This window comes from Plecotus auritus (assembly GCF_963455305.1).
Source record: "Plecotus auritus genome assembly, chromosome: 7".
Lineage (NCBI taxonomy): Eukaryota > Metazoa > Chordata > Mammalia > Chiroptera > Vespertilionidae > Plecotus > Plecotus auritus.
In genome coordinates this window covers 103,579,406-103,603,148 of record NC_137774.1, presented here as the reverse complement: position 1 = coordinate 103,603,148, position 23,743 = coordinate 103,579,406, and the positions used below count along the sequence as shown (strand labels likewise).

Sequence of the window (23,743 nt, the reverse complement as noted above, 5' to 3'; positions counted from 1 at the left end):
TGAACATAGGGGTGTATATATCCTTTCTGATTTCTTGGGATATATTTCTAGAAGTGGGATTACTGGGCCAAATGGGAATTCCATTTTTAACTTTTTGAGGAAACTCCATACTGTTTTCCACAGTGGCTGCACCAGTCTGCATTCCCACCTGATGTCATTTTTTTTATTTGACAATCTAAGGAAAAGAGGCTTATGCAGCAGTTTAAAATCACTGCTCTAGAGAATCCTTTAAAGGTGGGAGAATGTAAAGATTCTTTTTTGGAGGGGCTATGTGGGTCTTTGTATGTGGAGAAGATACAGGAGGGGAAAGTTTGACATGTTCGCACCTGGAGAAAGATTTTTGTGGTACTCGTGCCGTTGTGAGTTCTAAATTAGACTGTTTTAAAAATTGGGCCCGTTTTCAAATACTATGTTTTAAATAGTATTAAAGTGCCTTTAAGATTATTGAAATAATACTAATTCTTAACATTGTCTTTAAAAGTGAGAACAGTGTTAATTACAACATTCCAAAAGTAAGTCATTTAACCAGAAAATATACCAGGAAGAAATTCTTTGGGATTGTTTTGGTGAAAACAAAACTGTAAACACAGGAATCACAGGATTTCCAAATTAAAATACCGATTGTTACAGATTGGATAATTTTTGAAATTTAGAATATTTAGAATATTATAGTAGGTTGTGTGCCAAAATTTAAAGTTAAAAATGAGGTTTTAATAATATGCTTGATAGCAGACATGAACTCATGTGTGCAATCTTGTTTAGTCTCAAAGAGAGTAAAGCTAATGTCATTTGTGTCTAATAAAGATTTTCATTTGTCAATTTAATTTTTATTTTAGTCATATATTGTTTTGATTACAATCAGAAACAGGTAGAGTACCAATTTAGTATATGCATATTAATTTTGAAGAGCAAGTAGCATGACTGTTTGTTTGATAAAGCAGTGTTGCTTTTATGGTTTTGATAGCCTTTCAGAATATAATCAGGGCACTTTGAAATGAATTTTTGAGGATAATTTGTTAGAAAAATCTGTAAAATTCATTTTAGATTTTATTCTAGAAATATTATGTGTTGTGTTACATCTTAAGTTTTTATTTAAAACCAGGTAAATGGATTATTAAAGAATTTAGTGGCAGAGAACCAAGATAGCAGCATAGGTAAATGTTGGTGCTAGCGACCTCCTACATCCACATCAAAATTACAACTAAAATACAGAACAACCATCATTCAGAACCGCCTGAAGTCTGGCTGAATGGAAGTCAGACAATTAGAGCAATAAAGAATAAAGTACATTGAAACTGGTAGGAGGGGCGGAGGTGAGGAATGGGCTCATCCAACACCCGCATGTTTTTTGTTTTTTTGTTTTTTTAATTGAGAGGGATATTTCTGCTGTGGAGGTCTCCCCTAAGAAGCAGGGGGTCCCAGCCCCACACCAGACCCCCAACCTATGGTTCTAGAGCTTGGAAGAGAAGGCCCTGTAACTTTGGGCTATAAAAACCAGGGGGGATTTTGGTTGAGTGACATGGAGGCTGCTGGAGACCCAGGCATTTCCTCTTAAAGGGCCAGTGCTTGAATATGGTTCTGCTTCCTCTGAGCTCCAACGCTGGGCACTGGGTGGCAGCTTTGGGGAATCCAGGAAGATAGGGGAGGAACTGGATTGTATGGCATCGGGACAGGAACTCAGGGACGGCTTTCTCCCAGATAGGAGTGCTCCCAGGGAACAATGGTTCCTGTGCGGGGACCACCCCTGTCGCAGAACTAACTGGCAGACATATCTGAGTTTTCACCAGCATGGCCCTGGTCATTCCCTGAGACCTTGCTCTGTCCAATTTACAGCCTCACTCAATCTATTTGCAACAGCTTTTCCATATGAATGGCCTGTCCTGGCTCAGGCTTCAGACTTTCCTAAAATCTCTCAAACAAGCTATGGTCGGTTACAGCATACCCCAAACCTATCAACAAAAGGCCCAAGACCAGGCACTAGCACCAGCCTGCCTTGCTTCACAGCTGGGCCTCACCTGGGCACTTCCAAACCTAATACAAGTAGCAGCCACCTGCAGATCTCTCTATAGCATCTTCCAGGAGGCCCTAGAGCCAGTGCACCCAGTGGACAGTCTGGTATGAATACCAGACTGCACACTCTACACATCCACAAGCGACACACTCAAGGGGAGGACTCAGTGAGCACCAAAGTCCCACTGAAGCAAGTCCTGGTTCATAGGGGTGTCTCCTGCACAGCCGCTCTTCCACTGAAGTTGTAGCTGGTCCTCACAGCCAATAGACATGGAGGTCAATTCCTTCCATTGGCACTAACAGCTAGCAAGGCTCAACTATAAGACTGCACACAACCCACACAGGGGTTCCGCTAGAGTACCCAGCTCAGGTGACTGGGAGGCTGAGCTACTGGGCCCGATAGGACACCTATTACACAAGGCCACTCTTCCATTCCAGGAGACATAGCAGCTTTATCTAATACATATAAACTGACACTGTAAAGCAACCAAAATGTGGAGACAGAGAAGCATGTCACAAATGAAAGAAATGGAAGCAAGCAAACTACTGGATACAGAGTTCAAAACAATGGTTATAAGGTTGTTCAAAAATCTTAGTGAGAGCTTCGAGGAACTTAGTGAAACATTCAAGGATCTTAGTGAGAAAGTCAGACATGAAAAAGGACCAATCAGAAATTAAGCATACACTACCTGAAATAAAGAATAATTTATCGGGATTCAGTAGTACAGTAGAATATGCCAAGAATCTATATATATATAAAGAAGTAATATGCAAATAAGGCCAGGACACCGTAATGGGTCACGAATGGACAGGAGGAGGTTGCATTACGCACACAGGTGAGGTCCGGAGCATAGGCAGAGACCAGGAGGCCTTCCTGAGCCAGCACGGCAGCTTGGGCGGTCCTGGAGTGGACACAGGCAAGGGGGCTGGGGGACACTGCGAGTCAGGTGCGGGTCCTGGCCCCCCGTGGGGCCGGTCTAGCCTGACTCCTGCGGTGGCTGGTGCTGCGCGAGTCAGGCGTGGGTCCCGGCCACCCACGGCGCCTGTCAGGCCTGAGGTCTCAGCCACCCGCGGCACCAGAGAAGCAGGGTTTCAGGTAAGGGAATGCAGCATTCCACTGCTGTCTTGAGTTTGTGGTTTCCAAGGAAACAGCCAGAAGGAATGCTAAACCCTCCACAAACGGCAAACAGATCAGCCGGCGCCTATCTAAGCAGGGGCTTCATTTAAATCGAGCCTTTCCCACAGTGAATGCCCCCAAACCTCCCTGGATCAGGCAGGTTCCTGTGGAGTGCAATCCCCATGCAGTACGGGGCCCCAGTTTCATCCAGGCGATCTTATGCACATTAGCTTGGGGCACCGGTGAAGGAAGGGAAAAGGCATCAATGGCATCATGACCCCAACTGGTCACCAGGAGGTGCATGGAGCACCTCTTGGCCTGGTGCCCCGCAGGGTGTCTCCTCGCACGGTGGGAGGCGGGACACCTCCTCGCGTGATTTTAATCACGCGCTGAGCCTCTAGTTAAATCAATAATTTGGAATATGAGGAAGCAAAAAATACCTAGTCAGAAGAGCAAAAAGAAAAAAGAATAAAAAAATATGAAGATAGTGTAAGGAGCCTCTGGGACAACTTCAAGCATACCAACATTTGTATTATGGCGGTGCCAGAAGGAGAAGAGAGAATATAAGAAAAAATGACAGAAAACTTCTCCTACCTGTTGAAAGAAATAGACTTACAAGTCCAGGAAGTGCAGAAAGTCCCAAACAAGAGGAACCCCAAAAGACCCACACCAAGACACATCATAATTAAAATGCTAAAGGTTCAAGACAAAGAGAGAATCTTAAGAGTTACAAGAGAAAAGCAGTTATCTACAAGAGAGTGCCCATATGACCTTCAGCTGATTTTTCAACAGAAACTTTGCAGGCCAGAATGAAGTGACAAGAAATATTCAAAGTGATGAATAGCAAGAACCTACAACCAAGATTACTCTACCAAGCAAAGCTATCATTTATAATTGAAGGTCAGATAAAGAGCTTCATAGATAGAAAAAGCTAAAGGAATTTATCATCACCAAACCAAATTACATGAAATATTGAAGGGTATTCTTTAAGAAGACTATGATAATGAAGAAGAAGATAAAGATAAAAAATTGAACAATAAGATGGCAATAAATGTATATCTATCACCAATTGGCCCAGCCTGCATAGCTCAGTGGTTGAGCGTTGACCTCTGAACCAGGAGGTTAGAGTTCGATTCCTGGTCAGGGCACATGCCCAGGTTGCGGGCTCGATCCCCGGTCTGGGACGTGCAGGAGGCAGCCGATCAATGATTCTTTCTCATTGATGTTTCTATCTCTCTCTCCCTCTCCCTTCCTCTCTGAAATCAATAAAGATATACTAAAAAAATCAACAAAAAAACACCAAAAAACAGTTGAATCTAAAAATCAAAATAAGTGAACAAGAAATCTAATGAACAAAATAAACTGATGAATAAAATAGAACTAGAGGCATGGAAATGTTGAATAGACTGATGAATCTCAGAGGGAATAGGGGAGAGTGGTGGGAAGAGATGAACCAAAGATCTTATATGCATACTAGAGGCCCGGTGTACAAAATTCGTGAATGGGGGGGTCTCCTCAGCCCAGCTTGCACCCTCCCCAATCCAGGACCTCTCGCGGGATGTCCGACTGCCGGTTTAGGCCCAATCCTGTGGACAAACTGGCAGTCGGACATCCCTCTCACAATCCAGGACCACTGGCTCCTAACTGCTCACCTGCCTGCCTGCCTGATTGCACCTAGCTCCCCTGCTGGCCTGGTCAATTCCAACTGCTCCCCTGGAAGGCATAGTCGCCCCCAACTGCCCCCCCCCTGCCCACCTGGTCGCCCCTCACTGCCCCCCCCCCCCCCCCCGCTGGTCTGATTTCCCCCAGCTGCTCCCCTACAGGCCTGGTAGCCCCATGCAGCCTGCTGCTCAGTCATTTGGTCGCCCCTCACTAACCTCCCTGCTGGTCTGGTTGTCCCACGCAGACTGCTGCTCAGTTGTTTGGTTGTCCCTCACTAACCCCCCTGCCGGCCAGGTTGCCCCACACAGCCTGTTCGGTTGTCCATTTGGTTGTTTTGGATGTGATGGTCTCTTAGCTTTTTATATATGTAGATATGCATTACCTATGGACACAGACAATAGAGTAGTAAAGGCCTGGAGTGGGGTGGGAACTGAGTGGGGGGGGACGGGGGGGAAAGAAGGAGACATCTGTAATGCTCCCAACAATAAAGATTAAAAATAAAAGAATTTAGTGGGGGATAGGTAATCACACACAGACCATTTTAATTTATTTTTTTACTTTTTAAAAATATATTTTTTATTGATTTCAGAGAGAAAGGGAGAGGGAGAGAGAGATAGAAACATCAATGGTGAGAGAGAATCATTGATCGGCTGTCTCCTGCATGCCCTCATCTGGGGATCGAGCCCACAACCTGGGCATGTGCCCTTGACCGGAATTGAACCTGGGACCCTTCAGTCTGCAGGCCGATGCTTTATCCACTGTGATGCTTTATCCACTGAGTCAAACCGGCCAGGGCTGCTCTTTCTTATACAATGAGATTTGTGGCTCATTTCTATACTACATCTAAAATAGTTTTACTAGTAGAATCCATATCACTAAAATTAAAAACTTAACAAAAAGTTCACAATTTGTATTTTTTCACCCTACCCTGCCTGAGAGTAATAGAATATACAGTATATTTATTTGTATTGATCTCTGTGCTGCCTCTATTTCTCTCCTCCTGTTTCTGGCACAGAGCTTCTAAATTAGGTGATATGAACACTAGGAACATTTTTTGTTCTAATGAGACAACTGGATGGGTTCTTAGATGGTTACTGGATGGTGTCTGGTCATCAGAAAGTCCAAATCATGATTAGAAGATTGGAATTTTCAACTCTACCCCCGCCCCATTTTCTAGAGAGGAGAGGGGGGCTGAAAATGGAGTAATAAAAGATCATGCCTACATGAGGCAACCTCCATAAAATTCCAAAAGTATAGCGTTCGGGGAACTTTCATTTTGGTGAAAACCTCCATGTACCGGGACAGTGATGCACCCCAACTCCACAAAGACTGTGGAGCCCCTACTTAATCCGGGACCTCTCCGGGGACCTTCCCAGACCACCCCCTATGTTTCTCTTCATCTGGCTGTTCATCTGTATCTTATCGGCTAATAAACATAACTGTTTCTCTGAGTTCTGTGAACCGTTCTAGCAAATAATCGAATCCAAGGAGGAGGAGGTCATGGGAACCTCTGATTTGTAGCTAAGTTGGACAGAAATTGTGGATAATCTGGGATCCTAGTACTTGTGATTAGCATCTGAAGTAGAGGGCAGTCTCATCCAAGACTGAGCCCTTCTTAACCTTTGGAATCTAATGTTAACTCTAGGTAGTGTCAGAATTGAATTAAACTGTAGGAATTGCTTGGTGTGTTCCTTCACACAATACTCAAAAGTTTGGTAGTAGTATGAGAGTAAAGAAGAAACATTGGAGGAAGACTAGTTTTTTTTCCTTCTAGCTGCCCAAGACAAAATATATGGTGAAATTCTGTGTTCATAAGTTACTTAGTTTGTTCCTGCATTTCTTTAGGTGTAGCTATAGTATTCACTTGAAATGCATTTCATTTGTTTCACTTGCCTTCCCCTTTCCCCCATTCAGATTGAATTAAAATTTTAAGATGTATGACATTAATATATTTTCAAAAATCATAATTATATTGTGGGGAAGCATGGGACTTGGTTGGAAAGTCTGTAAGGAGGATTCTCCAAAAGGTCAGGAGCCTCTTAGGGGGACCTTGCCGAAGGCGGAAGCCCCTGCCTTGATTTTTCTAAACAAATCCGAGTCCCCAGGTGTTTTGCTGGAATCTCTATGTTTAGTCTTTTAGACCTGACCTTGTAGAAGCATGAGCTTCCTCAAGGATTTTTACCCTGCTTATTGCATCTAGAGGTTAATTTTAGTTCAAGCTGTTGTTACAATAAAAGCTAATGAGGCAGGCCATGGAGGCTGTTTTGGTGCCTCCTGCCAACCAGCCCCTTAGCCTCTCTTTCACAGAAACTTGTGTCCGTAGCTCAGGGTCTGCTGGTCAGCCCCAGCACTATATAATAAGTTATACTATGAAGTGCCATTCTTTCCTGTATCCCTTCCACGCCATCCTTTCCCACCTACCATTTTTGGTAACTTTATTGTTTCCTACTTTTATCTTTCCTGTGTTTCTGTTCTTAATATCTGTTCTTAATAAACAGAAACATGTATGTTTTCTTTTTTTTAACCTGTTTTTCTTTATTATTATTATTTATTTATTTTGGAAACATGTATGTTTTCTTATTTAACTTGTTTCTTACACAAAAAATAACATACTATAAATGCTTTTTTGTACTTCAATGTTTTTTCCCTAACTTAATACTGTACTATCCCCTAGAAAACACACCTTTGTCAATTCATAGATATCTTCCTCATTCTTTTTACAACTGTATAATGTTCCAGTGTGAGTATATATCATAGTTTAGTCAACTGGTATTCTGTGCATAGCAGGATTTTTTAGGAGACAGTTACAATTTTTTGTGAGTGATTAAGAAATAGAACAAAATGCAAATATGGTTTGAGTTTTTTATTCATCCTACATCTAATTACAAATCAAATAAACTGTAAGCATTTAAATTCTGTAGTCAAGAAAACCAGAGAATCTTTATTATAAGCCTTAAGCATAATAATCAACTTGTGAAATGTGGAGTGCAGCTGGTTATATCCGGAGTTTTTTTTCCATCTACCAGTTTATTGCCAAGCGAAGACTGAATGAGAGATATTCTAGATGAAGATCAATAATTTTCATTGGATTTAAAGTTATCAAAATTAGAGAGAGACAGCTTTGCATCTTGTGGTATTCTCACTAAGGAAAAGTCAAATGACAATATAAATGACAAAAGTCAAGTGATAATATATCAGAGGCAAAAGAACAGGGCTAATCCAGAATGGATAAATCTTTGAATGATTTAGGGTTAATGGTATTATAAGTTGGCATCTTTCTCTCTATAGGGCTAAGTGTATTTCTGAGATAATTTTATATTTTCCAAGTCTGCAAATGTTTAATATTTGTTATATTAAACAGTAATTTGGTGAGGTACTTCAGGATTAATGTAGACTTCTGGAAAATTTAGAATGATGATTATTGACAAAAATAGTTGCAACGCAATTATCTGAAAGTAGATAGATAATTTCAGGTATAACAAAAGGAAAGCAAAATTATGAAGACTTTTAATATATAACCAGGAGGGAGTCTAAGTTATAAACATTCAGAATTTGAAACAATTTTTTGGGAAACCAGGGACAATTAGTATTTTATCCAAATTTAATATTGAAAAATCAGTTTTTAAAATATTAAGTATTTAAAACATTATGAATGAAAATTTTTCCTGAAATAAGTTAGTTTTTGGGACTTACTCTTGCTAATAGTCTCATGACAAGCCTTATGATCCTATTGTGGGTATTTGTATAGGTGAGCAGACTATCATGAGATTTTTTTTGTTTGTTTACTGAGCTAATTTTTTCCACTATGTGACACTAGTGGAACCAGACTTGATTATCCCTAATTTCTTTTTGGAAAATTCCAGGCAAGCATGATTAACTAGGAAAGACCCTGTGTTGCCATGGAAATAACACTAGATCAAGAATCAAGAGATCAGGGTTCTCAAATCCACTCTGCCACTAAGATGTTAATGTTAACTTACTTAGGCATCCTTTTCTTGTCTGTAATCTGAGCAGATTTATTTGTATCTTCTCTCAAGTACATTTTCTAATATTTTTTGGTAGCTTGTGAATAGGACCATTTTGGGTTTGGTAGGAATTAAAGTCATAAAGTATCTATTAAGTATAATATTTTTTACATTAAGTAAGGTATATGTGCATGTGCAAAAATGACGAGAAATGAAAAATTATTAAAACTTTAGGAACATATCAGGATGGAAAGTAGTGTGTAATAGATGTTTTATTATCAGTGTTACACTGCATGCTGACTTTTAATATGTGAGTTTTAAATTTTAGGATGTGAAAGTTTAATATTCAGATATTAAATTTTAGGATGGCCAAGTAATTGAAGAAACTCCCGTGCTCTGGGAAGGGGTGGAAAAGACCACAAAAAGAATTCTGGTTGGAAAAGTTCTGCTTATTATAAAATTCAAAAAGAGCTATAAAAGTCTTGCCAAACAAGCCTTAAATTAAACCCTTTTTATTTTGTTTGGTTATGGTGATTCTCTTTGTAAAATTAAGTACTTAATTTATTACATAGGTTATTTATAAAGCAGGACCTTCAGTTAGAATTGGGTGTGATAAACTTGAACTCTACCTTTTTGTCTTGAAACTTAATGTCTAGTAATAGAAAAGAATAATAAGAAATATATTTACAAATTACAGTATATGCTACAAAGAAAAATAAATAATAATGTGATGGAAAGGAATGAGAGAGAAAGAGAGAAGGGTGGAAGAAAGGTGGGGAGCAAGTAGGTGAGGAAATGAGATCTGAATGTTGAAAAGAATCTAGCTAGACAAAGACTAGGCAGATGAAAGGTAGATAAAACACTTTGAGTTGGAAAAGATTGATTTGCCTAAGGAACAGAAAGAAGGGCAATATAAGGCCAGGAGCCAATTGAGGTAAGGAAGGAACCTTGAGATGTAGAGAATTAGGGACAATCATTTAGGGCAGGGGTGGGGAACTGTTGGGTCCTAATCATTTTGTCTGGCCCTGCCAAGGCAACTGCAGGTGGGACTCGAAATTCAATATATCTCGGAGCTTTTTTCATAACAACATAATTTTTAGGTTGATAACTTTGTACGGCCCGCGAATGATGTTATAATATCCAAAAGGTCCTTGGCAGAAAAAAGGTTCCCATCTCTGATTCAGTGCATTGACCACAGTAAGGAGTTAGGATTTTATTCCAAGAAAATATGGAAGGGGTTTAAGCAGGGAAAATTATTTGGTGTAAAAGATCACTTTTGTCTTGGTGTGGGAAAAAATTAGAGGGAAGCAAGAATGAAAGCAGTCAGACTATTAACAATAGTGCAGGAAAGAGATGGGCTTAGATAAGGGTGGTGGCATTCATTGGAGAAGATAGGACTGATTAAATTTGCTGATGGGACTGAATATGAGAGGAAAGGAAATGTTCTTAAATAGTACAGATTTTTTAAAAAGAATTTAAAAGTAATCTGTTAAAATGTAATATTTAATGCCAGTATTTTACTTGATAAATACTTTCTTGATAATTTTATTGTTTTTCTTTTCTTTCTTTTTTTAGGCTTATGCATCTGGATGTGACATTGTTATACTGGGAAGTGATTTTGAAAGATTACAAATAATCCCAGGAGCTAAACATGGAAATATTCAAATAGGATGTGTAGACTGTTCAATGCAACAAGGCAAGGTTTGTAATCTTGTAATAATATGAAATTAGTTTTGAATATGGTTTATGCCAGGGTAATCTGAAGTATATTTCCTGTTGAATTAGAGACTTGCTTTGTTTCAAGTGCAGTGTAGCTATAAATTTCTTTTGGCTGTCTAAGATGCACTGTAAAGAACAAAATCCCTGGCTCTCTCAAATGTATCTTTGAGATTTTCAAGAATTCTATTCTTATATAAATTTGAAATAAAGCGTAATCTTCTATGTTGACAAATTAATTAATTAATTATTTTTAATCCTCATTAGAGGATATTTTCCATTGATTTTTAGAGAGAGGGAAAGACAGAGAGAAGTATTGATGTGAGAGAAACACATTGATTGGTTGCCTTCTGCATGCGCCTCAACCAGGGCCCAGGCCAGGCAGGAGCCTGCAACCTAGGTATGGCATGTGCCCTTGACCGGAATTGAACCTGGGACTCTTTGTCTGCAGGCTGACATTTTGTCCACTGAGCCAAACCAGCTAGGGCGACAAAGAACTTTAATACTTATTACCTCTATAACAGGTCTAAAACTTACTTGATTAAAAATTGATTGGATTGAGGGAAAGGAATGACAATCATCTTCTAACTATTTACAAATAAACTACTGAAGAGAAATCATTTGTTAGATTCATACTTTGTCTACAAACAGGTAGTTATCTTCTTGTAACTCTTTGTACTAAAATTATGATAAACTCTTCTAAAGTCTAATTTTTTGTTTATTTATTGCAAGTCTATAAGAAAAATGAAGTTTTTATTTTGCATATAAAAAGTAAAAAGTAACCTTGAAAGTAAAACAGCAATAACAAAAGAAGAGGCAGGTGATGCTATGTTAGGTTAAATACAGTTCTATATAGTACCAGAATTTGAAGATTCATAACTAATAGGCAGCATAGTATATAGCATAATATATTACCATATAGGCATAGGTGTCCAGTCCTAGGTATGGTTGCCTCCAGGCTAGACTGGGATGAACTTTACAAATTTATTTACTTATTTTTTGCTAGATATTTAAATACTTTGTTTGACTATATGGTTCCACCAGAACATTTTGTGTGAGGAACCAAAGTAGACCCAGTTCTTTAAAAAAAATCAAATCATTTCATACTCATGGTAAAAGGAGTTTCAACTCTTGCAATCTTTACCTATTTGTTGGACTACTCTTCTTGTTGTTAATCCTGTGTTTCCTTCCCTTCAGTAGAGTTACAAGTGTCTCTCATCTTTCTTTTGTTCACGCCTTTTATTCTCATTGTACTACAAAAATGATCTTTATTATGGAATGCTAATATTTATTGAGATTTTTTTTTCTTTTTTTTCTTCATGTTTGTGTGATCTCCTAGCTCTGTCATTCTGTAATCTTCCTTATTGTATAAAAACTGACTGATACCTAAATAAACATAGGGCTGGTTACTATCAGAAATTAATTGTAATAACTTCCAATATGTGATAAGCTAGATTACATGACGGCTCAAGTTAGAATGAAGAGGTCATTTTGTTTTATAATGATTCTAAGTAAAGGCAATTTTTTTTACTAGTATCAATGTAATCAAATGATTACTTAAGCTATCAGGAAGAAAATTTTGTAGGTTCTAGTACCTGGGGACCTTTGTTTGTCTTTAAGAAGGAAATGCTGCTTGATACCATAGGCGCCAGTATTTTATCATTACTGTTTTTTCTTTGTAGTACTGCCAGATTAATTTTCCTGAGAAAATTCATCTGCATTTATCTTGTTATTCATTTGCTTAAAAACATTTTAGCTTACCCAGTACCTTGAGAAAGTTCTAAATGTTTACTTTGTCATGGGACCCTATACAGCCAGCTCAAACCTGCCTCTTCTAGCTTGGCTGGTGGTCAGTTACCTCCAAACATACATTGCTGCCTCTTTTGGTCTTTACACTTGTGTTCATATTATGACTTATTTATAAAAATTGAATATTTACTATCTTTTGAAGAAACACTACTCACACTTTAAAGGTCCAAACAAAATACTCCTTCTAAGACTGACTCAGTGCAGATGATTTATCAGAAAAACTCCTTAGAACACTTAGAAATATCCATTGACAGGTTTTTTTTTTCCATATGTATGTTACATCTTCATACTTTCCCCCTTCACTAGATTATGTTTTCTTATTTTTATCCCTGATTCATTTTATATATCTATCTGTTTTCAGATATTTCAGTGTTCTTCATTTGTGACTCACTCAAACTTTAGTAATAGTTACTTCCATAATATAAAATAGAGCCAGGAAGGGTTATGCTTTATTGACTTAAAGAGTAAATTTTAAATATACTCATATAAAGTGGAATATTTGAAAAATACACTCTTCAGAGAGTTCACAAAGAAACATATTTAAGTTTTATTTTTTAAAAGTTACATTTACATTCATAGAATTGTGAGCTTTGAGGATAGGTAACTTAAAAACTGATTTTTAAGTCATGTGAAATTTTATTCTTGACAAGGAATACATCAATACATATTCTTCTGTTGAGGAAGGGAATTAATATTTACTATCCATTAGAGGCCTGGTGTATGGATTTGTGTACTGGTGGGGAGTGTGGCCTGCAGGGATCGGCCTGCTGTGGGAGCACTACTCATCCCCATCAGCCAAGCAGTGCTCCCACTGTGGGAGCACACTGACCACCAGGGGGCAGCTCCTGCATCGTTCTGTTCGATCTGCTATTCGGTTTCTGGGCTTTTATATATATACTAGAGGCCTGGTGCACGAAATTCCTGCACCGGGGGAGGGGGTGTCCCTCAGTCCGGCCTGCACCCTCTCCAATCTGGGATGCCTTGGGGGATGTCCTACTGCTGTCCCACAGGGATCGGGGCTAAACCGGCAGTCGGACATCCCTCTCACAATCCGGGACTGCTGGCTCCTAACCGCTCGCCTGTCTGCCTGCCTACCTAATCGCCCTAACCACCTCTGCCTGCCTGCCTGATCGCCCCTAACTGCCTCTGCCTGCTGGCCTGATCACCCCCTAACCATTCCTTTGCTGGCCTGATCGCCACCTAACTGCTCTCCTGCCGGCCTGATAGCCCCCAACTGCCCTCCCCTGCTGGTCTGATTGCCCCCAACTGCCCTCCCCTGCGGGCCTGATCACCCCCTAACTGCTCTCCTTTGCCCCCCTATCACCCTCTATCTGCTTGCTCCTCTGTGCTGGTCTGATCTTGCCCCTAGCTGCTTGCTCCCCTGCACTGGCCTGATTGCCCCTAACTGCTTGCTGCCCTGATCGCCCCTAACTGCTTGCTCCCCTGATGGCCTGGTTGCCCTTAACCGCCACTGCCTTGGCCTCTGCCACCATGGCTTTGCCCTGAAGGAAGTCGGATGTCGGGAAGATGTCTGGTTGAACCGGTCTAATTAGCATATTACTTTTTTATTAGTATAAACTAGAGGCCCGATGCATGAAATTCTTGCAAGAGTAGGCTTCCTTCCCCCAGCTGCTGGCACCAGCTTCCCTCTGGCACCTGGGTCCCGGGCTTCCCTCACAGTCCCGGCTTTGTCTGGAAGGACGTCTGGTCTAATTAGCATATTATGCTTTTATTATTATAGATTATTATAGATAGATATATACTAGATGATTTACAAATGTTATTTCAGTCCTCAAAATACTTCTATTAGGAAGATATTATTGTACATGTTATAAATATGGATAGAGAAACTAAAGTTAAGAGAGATTAACTTACTAGTTACACAGTAAGTGACAGTATGTAGTGGGATTCTGATTTAGATATGGTAGTCTCTAAAACTCACATTTTTAAGTATTGGTGCATGAAATTGCACATGTGGGTATATTTTAAGTTACATTATTCATTTCTTTTGTTCTTTTGATTCATAAGTAAGTTAACATATCCATAATTTACCTTTTCATTTTTCTTTTTAAAAGATTGCAGCATCCTATGGAAATGTTATCTCTGTTTTTGAACCAGTTATTCTACCGAAGCAAAAGAAAAATTTGGTTAGTAATTTATCATTTTCCTTTTAGGAACTGAAATGTCTTGCGTGTTAAAAGATGTTATTTTTAAGAGTACAAAATCAAATAAATCAGTATAAATTTATGCTATAATTAAATGCCACTTTCATGTTACAAATATGTTTAAAACTTTTGTTGAAATAGAATTAAATTGTGCCAATGAATTGTCTTGACATATATATTTTTTTTTCCTTTTGACATTTTTTATTCTGTTTTGAAGAGTCAACAGCTTTAAGTTTGGCAGTTAAAATAAAGTTATTGCTAGTGCAGACACTGTTGTCCAGTCATATGTGGCACTTTATTCTTTGCTTTTGTGATCTGATTTTGTGTAGTTTTTCTGCCTTACGTATTTTGTTCTTAAAGTTACATGTTTTTTTGTGTATGTTTTTGTTATATATATATATATATACATATATATATATATATACACACACACACATATATATGTATATATATATATTATTGTTTAAAGTATTACAAGTAGTAGTATATATGTTAAAGTTACATGTTTTAATTGCAGTCTTAACATACCTCCAGGACTTATTTTCTTGCACTTATTATATCATCATGTAATATAATTGTTAACAGGCCAGTGAATTTTTTAAATAAACTATATTAAAAAATAGTTCTGAAAGCTGGTTAAAATTATAGTTTATAAATATTGAGGTTATGTAGTAGATGTCTTTAATGCTTTTAAATATGACAGACAAACCAGGCGATTTTACCCATCTTCACTGAAAATTAAACTAATGATTTAAACCATATGAAAGGAGATTAGGATTGTGTGGTCCAAAGAGCATTTATTAGGAGTCAGAGAAACTGGTTTCTTTGCTGTTTTTTAGCTATTAAATCCTAAGCAAGGAGCTTTATGAGACTCTTCACTCAATTCTGAAATTGGTTACTATCTATTCATTCTTCATGGGCTATTGTAAGGATGACATGATTTCAGAGATTGTGTAGAAATCTGTTAAATGTAAAGAATTAAACTATTTTAATAACAGACATACCTTTATATATCTTTTTAATAGTTTTCATTTTCACTTTGCTCATTAGTATCTTGCATATTCCCTCTGACTTAGTTTTATAGTTATCATTTCTTTCTTTATAAATAAACAGCAGAGGCCCCAAAAGAAATGTGACTTGACCAATGAAACAGCTATTAAGCACAGAACTAAGAGTAAAACCAGCTTTATTGATTCCTAGATGAGAGCATTCTTTTCTCTACTTTGTGTTAATAAAAAATATTTTCTCTGGATTGATACCCATTTTTAAATTCAATGGAAGGAGAGTCCACAATTCTCCCCTGATTTTTATTTGTGTTTATACATTAATGAAGCCAATATTAGAAGCTCTTATAGCCTTATGAATTAGTGATTGATAGTACTAAAAATAAATTTTAAAGGTGGTCACTCCACTCAGAACAATGTATTTCAAATAATACTTAATGTGTTTATTAAATGAAATAACTGACTTTTAACATTTGTATGTTATATTAAAAGTTCTATATTAGTAAGTGTAGAATTGAGATTTTCGGTTTTTGCCCATTTTCTCTTGATATATGATTGTTTAATATAACAGTGTCAAAAACTCATTAAGAAGAAGCTGATTTATTGGTAGGTAGCCTGACTTTCCAGAGAGGGTAAAGAAAGCTTGATGAATAAGGGGAAAACTGGATCAGATGGAAAAAATCAAGACTTGGAAGGCAAATAAAATCTGTTATTCCAGAATATAGTCTCAGAGAATGTTTAGATCCTCATAAAAAAATATATTGTTTCCATTTCTTTATACATTCTGGAATATTCTTTTAAGATGTTGGTTTTTCATAAGAGGTACTCTTCAGAATCACTAGTTCTGATGTATCCAGACCCCACCCTGGGGATTTCTAAATTTGTAGGTGTGGGGTTGTGTCTATGCATTTGTATGTCTAGTTCTAGAGAGGGTTCTCATGTATACTGTGATTGAGAACCATTCCTGCAAGGCAATGTTTTATAAAAGCATATTCTGTAGGCCACCTGTATCAAATCTTCTGGATTGTTCGTTTAAAGTGCAGATTCCTGTGACCCGTCTTAGACCTTTTGACCCTGAACCTTTGCACATGGGTCTTGGAAATTTGAATTTTTAATAAGCATCCAGCCTATTCTTATATTAAAGTTTGGAACTAATTCATTTAGAAAGTTTTTATAGGTCTCAAACTATTAGAGGTTAGTGAAGTCAACTTAGTAGGCCACAACCTGAATGTAAAAGAAGATGAAATGGAATAGAAAATGTTAGAGTGCAACACATGTAATAAAGGTAGATTATTTATGACTGCATTTATGTGTATGCTTTGTGTATTTTGGGTCACAGTGCAACATATATTTCTTAGGTTTCCAGGTAAAAAGTTGAAAATTATTTCTTTAAGGAATAAAAAGACTTAAATTATACATTATAATGCAAGTGTTATATCTCTTATTCTGAATTTTTACGCATACCATATCATCTCAGATGAGGATAAAACATTAAAAAACAAGAAAGCCTCAAGTAGCAGTGACACAGACATATTTAAAATTGGATCGTAACAATATTAATAATTAAGTAATAATTATCATTTTAAAATTCTGAGGTCAATAAGAATATTGTCCAAAGTTGTATATATTCATTGGTTGTTTAAATATACTAAAAAAAGCCTTTTGAACCTCCAGGACTGGATATTCTCTCACTGATCTCCATCACATATTCTTTATTTTTCTTTTTAAAAATATTTCCTGATTTGAGAGGAAGGGAGAAATAGAAAATCAATGATGAGAATCATTGCTCAGCTGCCTCCTGCATGCCCCCTATTGGGGATTGACGAAAACTGGGCATGTGCCCTGACCAGAAATCAAAAGATGACCTCCTGGTTGATAGGTTGATGCTCAACCACTGAGCCATACCAGCCAGGCTTCCTTATTTTTCTTGACAGAATTGAACATTTTGTTTTTAAAAATAACTGCATGTATTAGTAACAGTTAATAATAATAAATATATACTCTTGTCAGAGAAAAGATACCAATAATAATTGGATAAATGACTTTTTTTATTTTAGGAATTATATAGTCAGTGGCAGAAAAATGGTCAATTTTTTCTGGAATCAATAGCGCACAATATAACTTGGGATCCAGCAGGTAAGAACACAAACAGGATTAACTGAAATATTACTTGCGTAGGCTATTGCTTTTATTATTTCCATGTATTTCATTTCTGCTTTGTGTGAGATTGCGGGGAACACAAAAATAATAAAACAGATTGCACTCTTTTAGAACTTATGGTGAAATGAAGATGCCATCTATAGGAGGAATACTTGTTTTGGGAAGGTGACATTAATTCTCTGTAAAGAGTCTAAGTTTGCTTGAAGAGGAGCCTTTTGACCTGAGAGTAGATAGATTTAACAATGAAGGTGGGGGTAGATTTAGGTGGGAAAAATAAGTGAATTCTAAGAAGAGTTAATGTACATATGTACTAGTTAAATATTTCTGTATTTAAAAACCATCCCAAATCCATTTTTACCAACCTACCACAATGAGCAAAGACACAAAGAAAGAAAGTGTAAGATAGATTCTAATAGTGGTTAGTACTTTATTGAGGCTGGAGTGAATCTGGAGATGAGATAAGATTGCAGCATATTATAGAAGGCCTTTAAAGCCATGGTAAGGGATTTGAATTTAATTCTTGTTAATTATCTAAAAGGTATTATAGGTCTTTGAAAGTGGCTAGTGATAAGTGATTTGCAAGAATTTCCTGGTAGCAGTGAGTTAGAAGGATTTAGAGACAAGAGGAATAGGAGGATAAATGTTATTTATAATTATCTTTGGAAAGTATGCCTTTATGGTAGTCTGAATGAGAAACAAGAACTTGTTTCAGTGCCTTTAACATAGTACGTATCAATTAATAGTCAATGAATAATGAAAGGAGTACATGAATATGAAATGCATTTAGGCAATATAGTTGACATTACTTGACAACTGGATTTCACATGACTTTGAAGATATGACCACTAGAAGAGGAGTTATATGCAAGAGTTAGAATAGAATAAAGGTTTTGTTTGGATGTGTGGAATTTGAGATGCTTGCATGTCTTACATCAGTATCTAATAGATAGAAAGTTGAATCTAGAAAAAAGGTTTTCAACCTTTTTCATTTCATGGCACACATAAACTAATTACTAAAATTCTGTGGCACACCAAAAAAATACTTTTTGTTAATCTGACAAAAAATAGGTATACCTTTGATTCATTCACCATGGGCGGCTTTTGTCATGTTGGCTGCTGTCATTTTCTAATTTGACAATCTAAGGGAAAAGAGGTCAGTGCTCCTGACTAAATAGTCAGGTAGTGCATGTTTTAAACATTCTTGCAGCACACTAGTGTGCCTTTTGCAGCACACTGGTTGAAAATTGAAAATCCCTGATCTAGAATATAAGAAAGAAGTTATCTTTGGAACATAGAAACAGAAGTAATCAGTTTAGATAGATAAAATAGTTTAATTTTAATATAGTAGATGAAATAGCTGAGAAAAAAAAGTTTTAGAACACAAATTTCAGAACCTTTGGAAATGATTTAGTAAGGGAAGAGGTTATCTTTGAGACTTAAAAAAACACACCTCACAATGTTTTAAAATGTTTCTTCTCATGAGATTGTAAGATTGGTGTTTACTAGCTGGTTGCCTACATGTATATTTTATGCATACAATTGAAAGAAATCGGGCCTGAGTTCAAATTTGACATTTAGTATGGCACTTTTTATATAACTCTATTGTGGATAGGGTGACTTAGGTCCCAGTTTATTCCTATTGCCCTCATATGATTATTAATTACTAGTAGCCCATTGCTCTATATCGCGCAAGACCCGGGACCACCCCCACCCCTACCCCGGCGCCATGGGACCTTACCCGAATGCTCTGAGCACAAACCCCTGCACTTGTTACTGGGATGAGGTTCATGTGGGTGGCCATCTTGGCTACATCCCCTTACACCTCGCTGCGCCCCTCATGCCGGTCATGTCATTTTGCTTATTCACATTACGCTCCCGTCTGCCCAACAACGCCTTAAACCACACCCTAAGGGCACCTCAGCTTTGCTCAGAGCCTCTTCCATGGTCTCGAGCATCTGCGTGGTAACTTGGCCCCGCCCCTGCCCTCCGCCTGGATTCAAACCTCCTTCTAGCTGCAGGACTTTCTTTGTGAATCGTCTGAGGGCAGCAAAGCTATGCCCTACAGACCAGGCACGCCCTCATGTTCAGGGTATGTCCTTGCGTACACTACTCCATGGCCCCTCTTCTCTTGGTGTTCACACTCACTCTGCTGACTCCAGTCTGTCCCTTGTGCCCATGTCCCTGCTTTTAACTCTAGTAATTCCTGGGCTTGAGTTTACCCCTTGCACAATCTCTGTGCTAGGCCAAGGCCACGCACCTACCCACAGTGCCTGCGCCTGCGCTCCTTCCCACGGTTCCAGGCTCTGCCCCTCTGGTCCAAGTCCTGGAGTCGCACCCCACATGGCCAGCGCACAGCGGGACAGCCCGGAGTCCTGGAGTGCTGCCCCGATGCCCTGCCTCTGGGCAAGTGGGGCCACAGAAACCCTGGCAGAAGCCGCACGAAGCGGATGCCGGGACCCCTGCAGGGCCGCGGGAACCCTGGCAGAATCCGTGCACCAGTAGCTCTCTGCGGGGCCTGGCTGCTCCGCGCCCGCTGCCAGAGGCTCTCTGTGGCCCAGAGGCATTCCGCCAGGTCGCTCACGCTGCCCGCTCTCAGCAGCCGCTCCCCCTCCCCGGCAGGGCTGAGAGGACTGGGCACAGCCACCTTGTGGTGATGGGTGCCACCATCTTTGTGATGGAGTGATGGTTAATTTGCATATTACCCTTTTATTAGATAGGATGTGCCTTCTACTCTCACAAATGTTCTATTTGGATGATAAATTATAGAGTTACTATATATGGCACTATAGTCTATTGTATTTGTTTGTTTACATGGCTTATTGTTTTGATTAGACAAGGGATGAGATTCTATTTTATTTAGTATTTATCTTTAAGGACCCATCATATATTAAGCTCTGAATAAATGTTCACATATTTGACAAGTTTTGTGATCATAAACAGGTTATTTAGCAGATTGAGAAAGATTTAACTCACTTGTAAATTAAGATAAAGTTTATTTCACAAATAGAACTTTATCTTAATTTTCTTGTTTCTTTTTTTTTTTGTTAATCCTCACCTGAGGCTATTTTTTCCATTTTTTTTTAGAGAGTGGAAGGGAGAGAGAGACACACACATCGATTGGTTGCTTCCTCTACACCGACTGGGGCTGGGGATCAAACCTGCAACTGAGGTTTGTGCCCTTGACAGAAATCGAACTCTTGACCCTTCAGTCTGCTGGCCAATGTTCTAACCACTGAGAAGACTGGCCAGGGCTCACAAAATAGTTTTTTAATGATCACATATGGCAATATAAAAGTATTTGGTAAGTGATAAAGTCCTATAGAAATATTGTTAGCAAGTGAACTGTGTACTTACAGTATCAGATTAACAGCAATAAAAACATTTAATATATATATATATTTTTAGTAATGATGTATCAGTTGCTTGGAATTTTTGTGCCCATGGTCTGTTAGTACTGATGTTTTAGAGCATAGTGTTAATGTTAAATTCCTCTAAAATCATCATTACAGAGTAGTATGAATAGATGATGAGTTATTTTTTAACATATCTCATAGTGACTTGACAGCAGCTCATGACCATTATCTTTTTTAACTGTGATTGAGTTAAAATTCATATAGAAGTTCATTATCTTTCTTTTTACTATTAAAACTTTAAAGTTTAGAATTTGGTTGAGGAATAGATTACAGCTATACTAAATATTTGGGAGCTGTTAGTATAATTATTACTTTTGCAAATGAACTTTGTAATTATTTATAAAATTATTTTTAATATTTTACATGAAATACTAGTATTTTGGTTTTGTTCAGTATGTATATATTTATGTACCAGGTATTTGGATATAAAGAAATTTTTTTCAGTTGATGTTAGTAAATTGACTACAATGCTCTTGTGTTGTCTTGAAATCCACTATTGCACCTTGCTTAAATCATAAGATTTTCTGTCTTAGGCTTCTTATGTTCCCCCCCCTACCCCAATTTTAATAACCATACCTCTACCCTTTATGTTTAAATCAATATATTTTATACTATACCTTACCTACTTTTATGTCATTCCATACTTAGGATTAATTATTTTGCATTCTTTATTAAATTTTTAATCCTTCATGGGGTAAATTTATTTTCAGTTTATGTTAATAATTTCCAGTTACATCCAACATCCTGGGGATGTAATGTACAGCACTGACTATAGTTAATAATACTGTATTGTACTGTATTGTATATTTGTAAGTTGCAAAGAGAGTATATCTTTAAAGTTCTCATCATAAGGAAAAACGTTGTAACCATGTATGGTGATGGGTGTTAGCTAGATTTATTGTGGTGATCATTTTTCAATATATGCAAATATTGAATCATGTTATACGCTTGAAACTAATAATGTTATATGACAATTATTATATCTCCAAAAAAAGAAAACTTGTGTTTGTTATTAAGTTAAACAGTGGAATAGTAATCATATTTATTTATTTTCAAATGTATTTTTTTTTTATTTCAGAGAGGAAGGGAGAGGGAGAGAGAGATAGAAACATCAGTGATGAGAGAGAATCATTGACTGGCTGCCTGCTGCATGCCTCCTACTGGAGATCGAGCCCACAACCCAGGCATTTGCCCTTGACTAGAATCGAAACCAGGACCTTTCATTCCCCAGGCCAATGCTTTTATCTACAAAGCCAAACCAACTAGGGCTAGTAATCATATTTAAATGGAATGTCTCATTAGTACTTTCTGGACTGTTTATATCTGCCTGTGAGACTTTCCCCCTAGTTGCTATTATTTATTGAGCTTTTTCTAAGTGCCTAGCCTATGCTAAATACATTATAAATATTATAGCTAATCCTTACTACAACACTATACAAATTTTTAATTTTTTTCTTTTTTTTAAATTTAATAAATCTTTATTGTTCAGATTATTACAGTTGTTTCTCCTTCCCCCGCCCCCCGTAGCTCCCCTCCACCCGGTTCCCACCCCACCCTCTGCCCTTACCTCCCCCCAACTGTCCTCATCCATAGGTGTACGATTTTTGTGCAGTCTCTTCCTGCACCCCCATTATCCTTTCCCCCTGAGAATTATCAGTCCACTCCCTTTCTATGCCCCTAATTCTATTATATTCACCAGTTTATTTTGTTCCTCAGATTTTTAATTCACTTGATTTTTAGTTCACTTGTTGATAGACATGTATTTGTTGTTCATAATTTTTATCTTTACCTTTTTCTTCTTCTTCCTCTTCTTAAAGAATAACTTTCAGCATTTCATATAATACTGGTTTGGTGGTGATGAACTCCTTTAGCTTTTTCTTATCTGTGAAGCTCTTTATCTGACCTTTCATTCTGAATGATAACTTTGCTGGGTAGAATAATCTTAGTTGTAGGTTCTTGCTTTTCATCACTTTGAATATTTCTTGCCACTCCCGTCTGGCCTGCATAGTTTCTGTTGAGAAATCAGCTGACAATCGTATGGGTGCTCCCTTGTAGGTAATTAACTGTTTTTCTCTTGCTGCTTTTAATATTCTCTCTTTGTCTTTTGCCCTTGGCATTTTAATTATGATGTGTCTTGGTGTGGTCCTCTTTGGATTCCTCTCCTTTGGGGTTCTCTGCGCCTCCTGGACTTGTAAGTCTATTTCTTTCACTAGGTAGGGGAAGTTTTCAGTCATTATTTCTTCAAATAGGTTTTCAGTATCTTGCTCTCTCTCTTCTTCTGGCACCCCCATAATTCTGATGTTGGTACGCTTGAAGTTGTCCCAGAGGCTTCTTACACTATCTTCAACTTTTTGGATTCTTTTTTCTTTTTGCTTTTCCAGTTGAGTGGTTTTTGCTTCTTTGTTTTTCAAATCTTTGACTTGATTCTTGGGGTCCTCTAGTCTGCTGTTGGGTCTCTGTATAATATTTTTTATTTCAGTCAGTGTATGTTTAATTTCTAGTTGGTCCTTTTTCATATCCTCGAGGGTCTCGCTAAATTTATCGGCCTTTTCTAGGATATTCTTGAAAAGCCTTATAACTGTGGTTTTGAATTCTATATCCAGTCGTTTATTTTCCTCCATTTCTTTCGTTTATGATCTGTTTCTTTGCCTCCTCATTTTCACTGCTTCCCTGAATTGGTAGGGTAGCTTTTTGTGCTAGGTTTCCTATATGGCCCAGTGGGT

General features: G+C 37.9%; 1 protein-coding gene across 6 annotated transcripts in view; it reads left to right on the top strand.

Annotated features, from left to right (window-relative positions):
- The window catches only part of DMXL1 (Dmx like 1), a 148,710-nt gene that overhangs the window by 4,787 nt on the left and 120,180 nt on the right, over positions 1 to 23,743 (top strand). For all 6 annotated transcript variants that reach the window (XR_013961148.1, XR_013961149.1, XM_080679390.1 and 3 more), the window contains exons 2-4: positions 10,330 to 10,455; positions 14,355 to 14,426; positions 17,506 to 17,584. Coding sequence is in view for 4 of the 6 variants with exons in the window: in XM_080679390.1 (XP_080535516.1) it covers positions 10,330 to 10,455; positions 14,355 to 14,426; positions 17,506 to 17,584 (277 nt within the window). In the remaining 2 variants the exon portion in view is untranslated. The remainder of the gene's footprint in view (positions 1 to 10,329; positions 10,456 to 14,354; positions 14,427 to 17,505; positions 17,585 to 23,743) is intronic.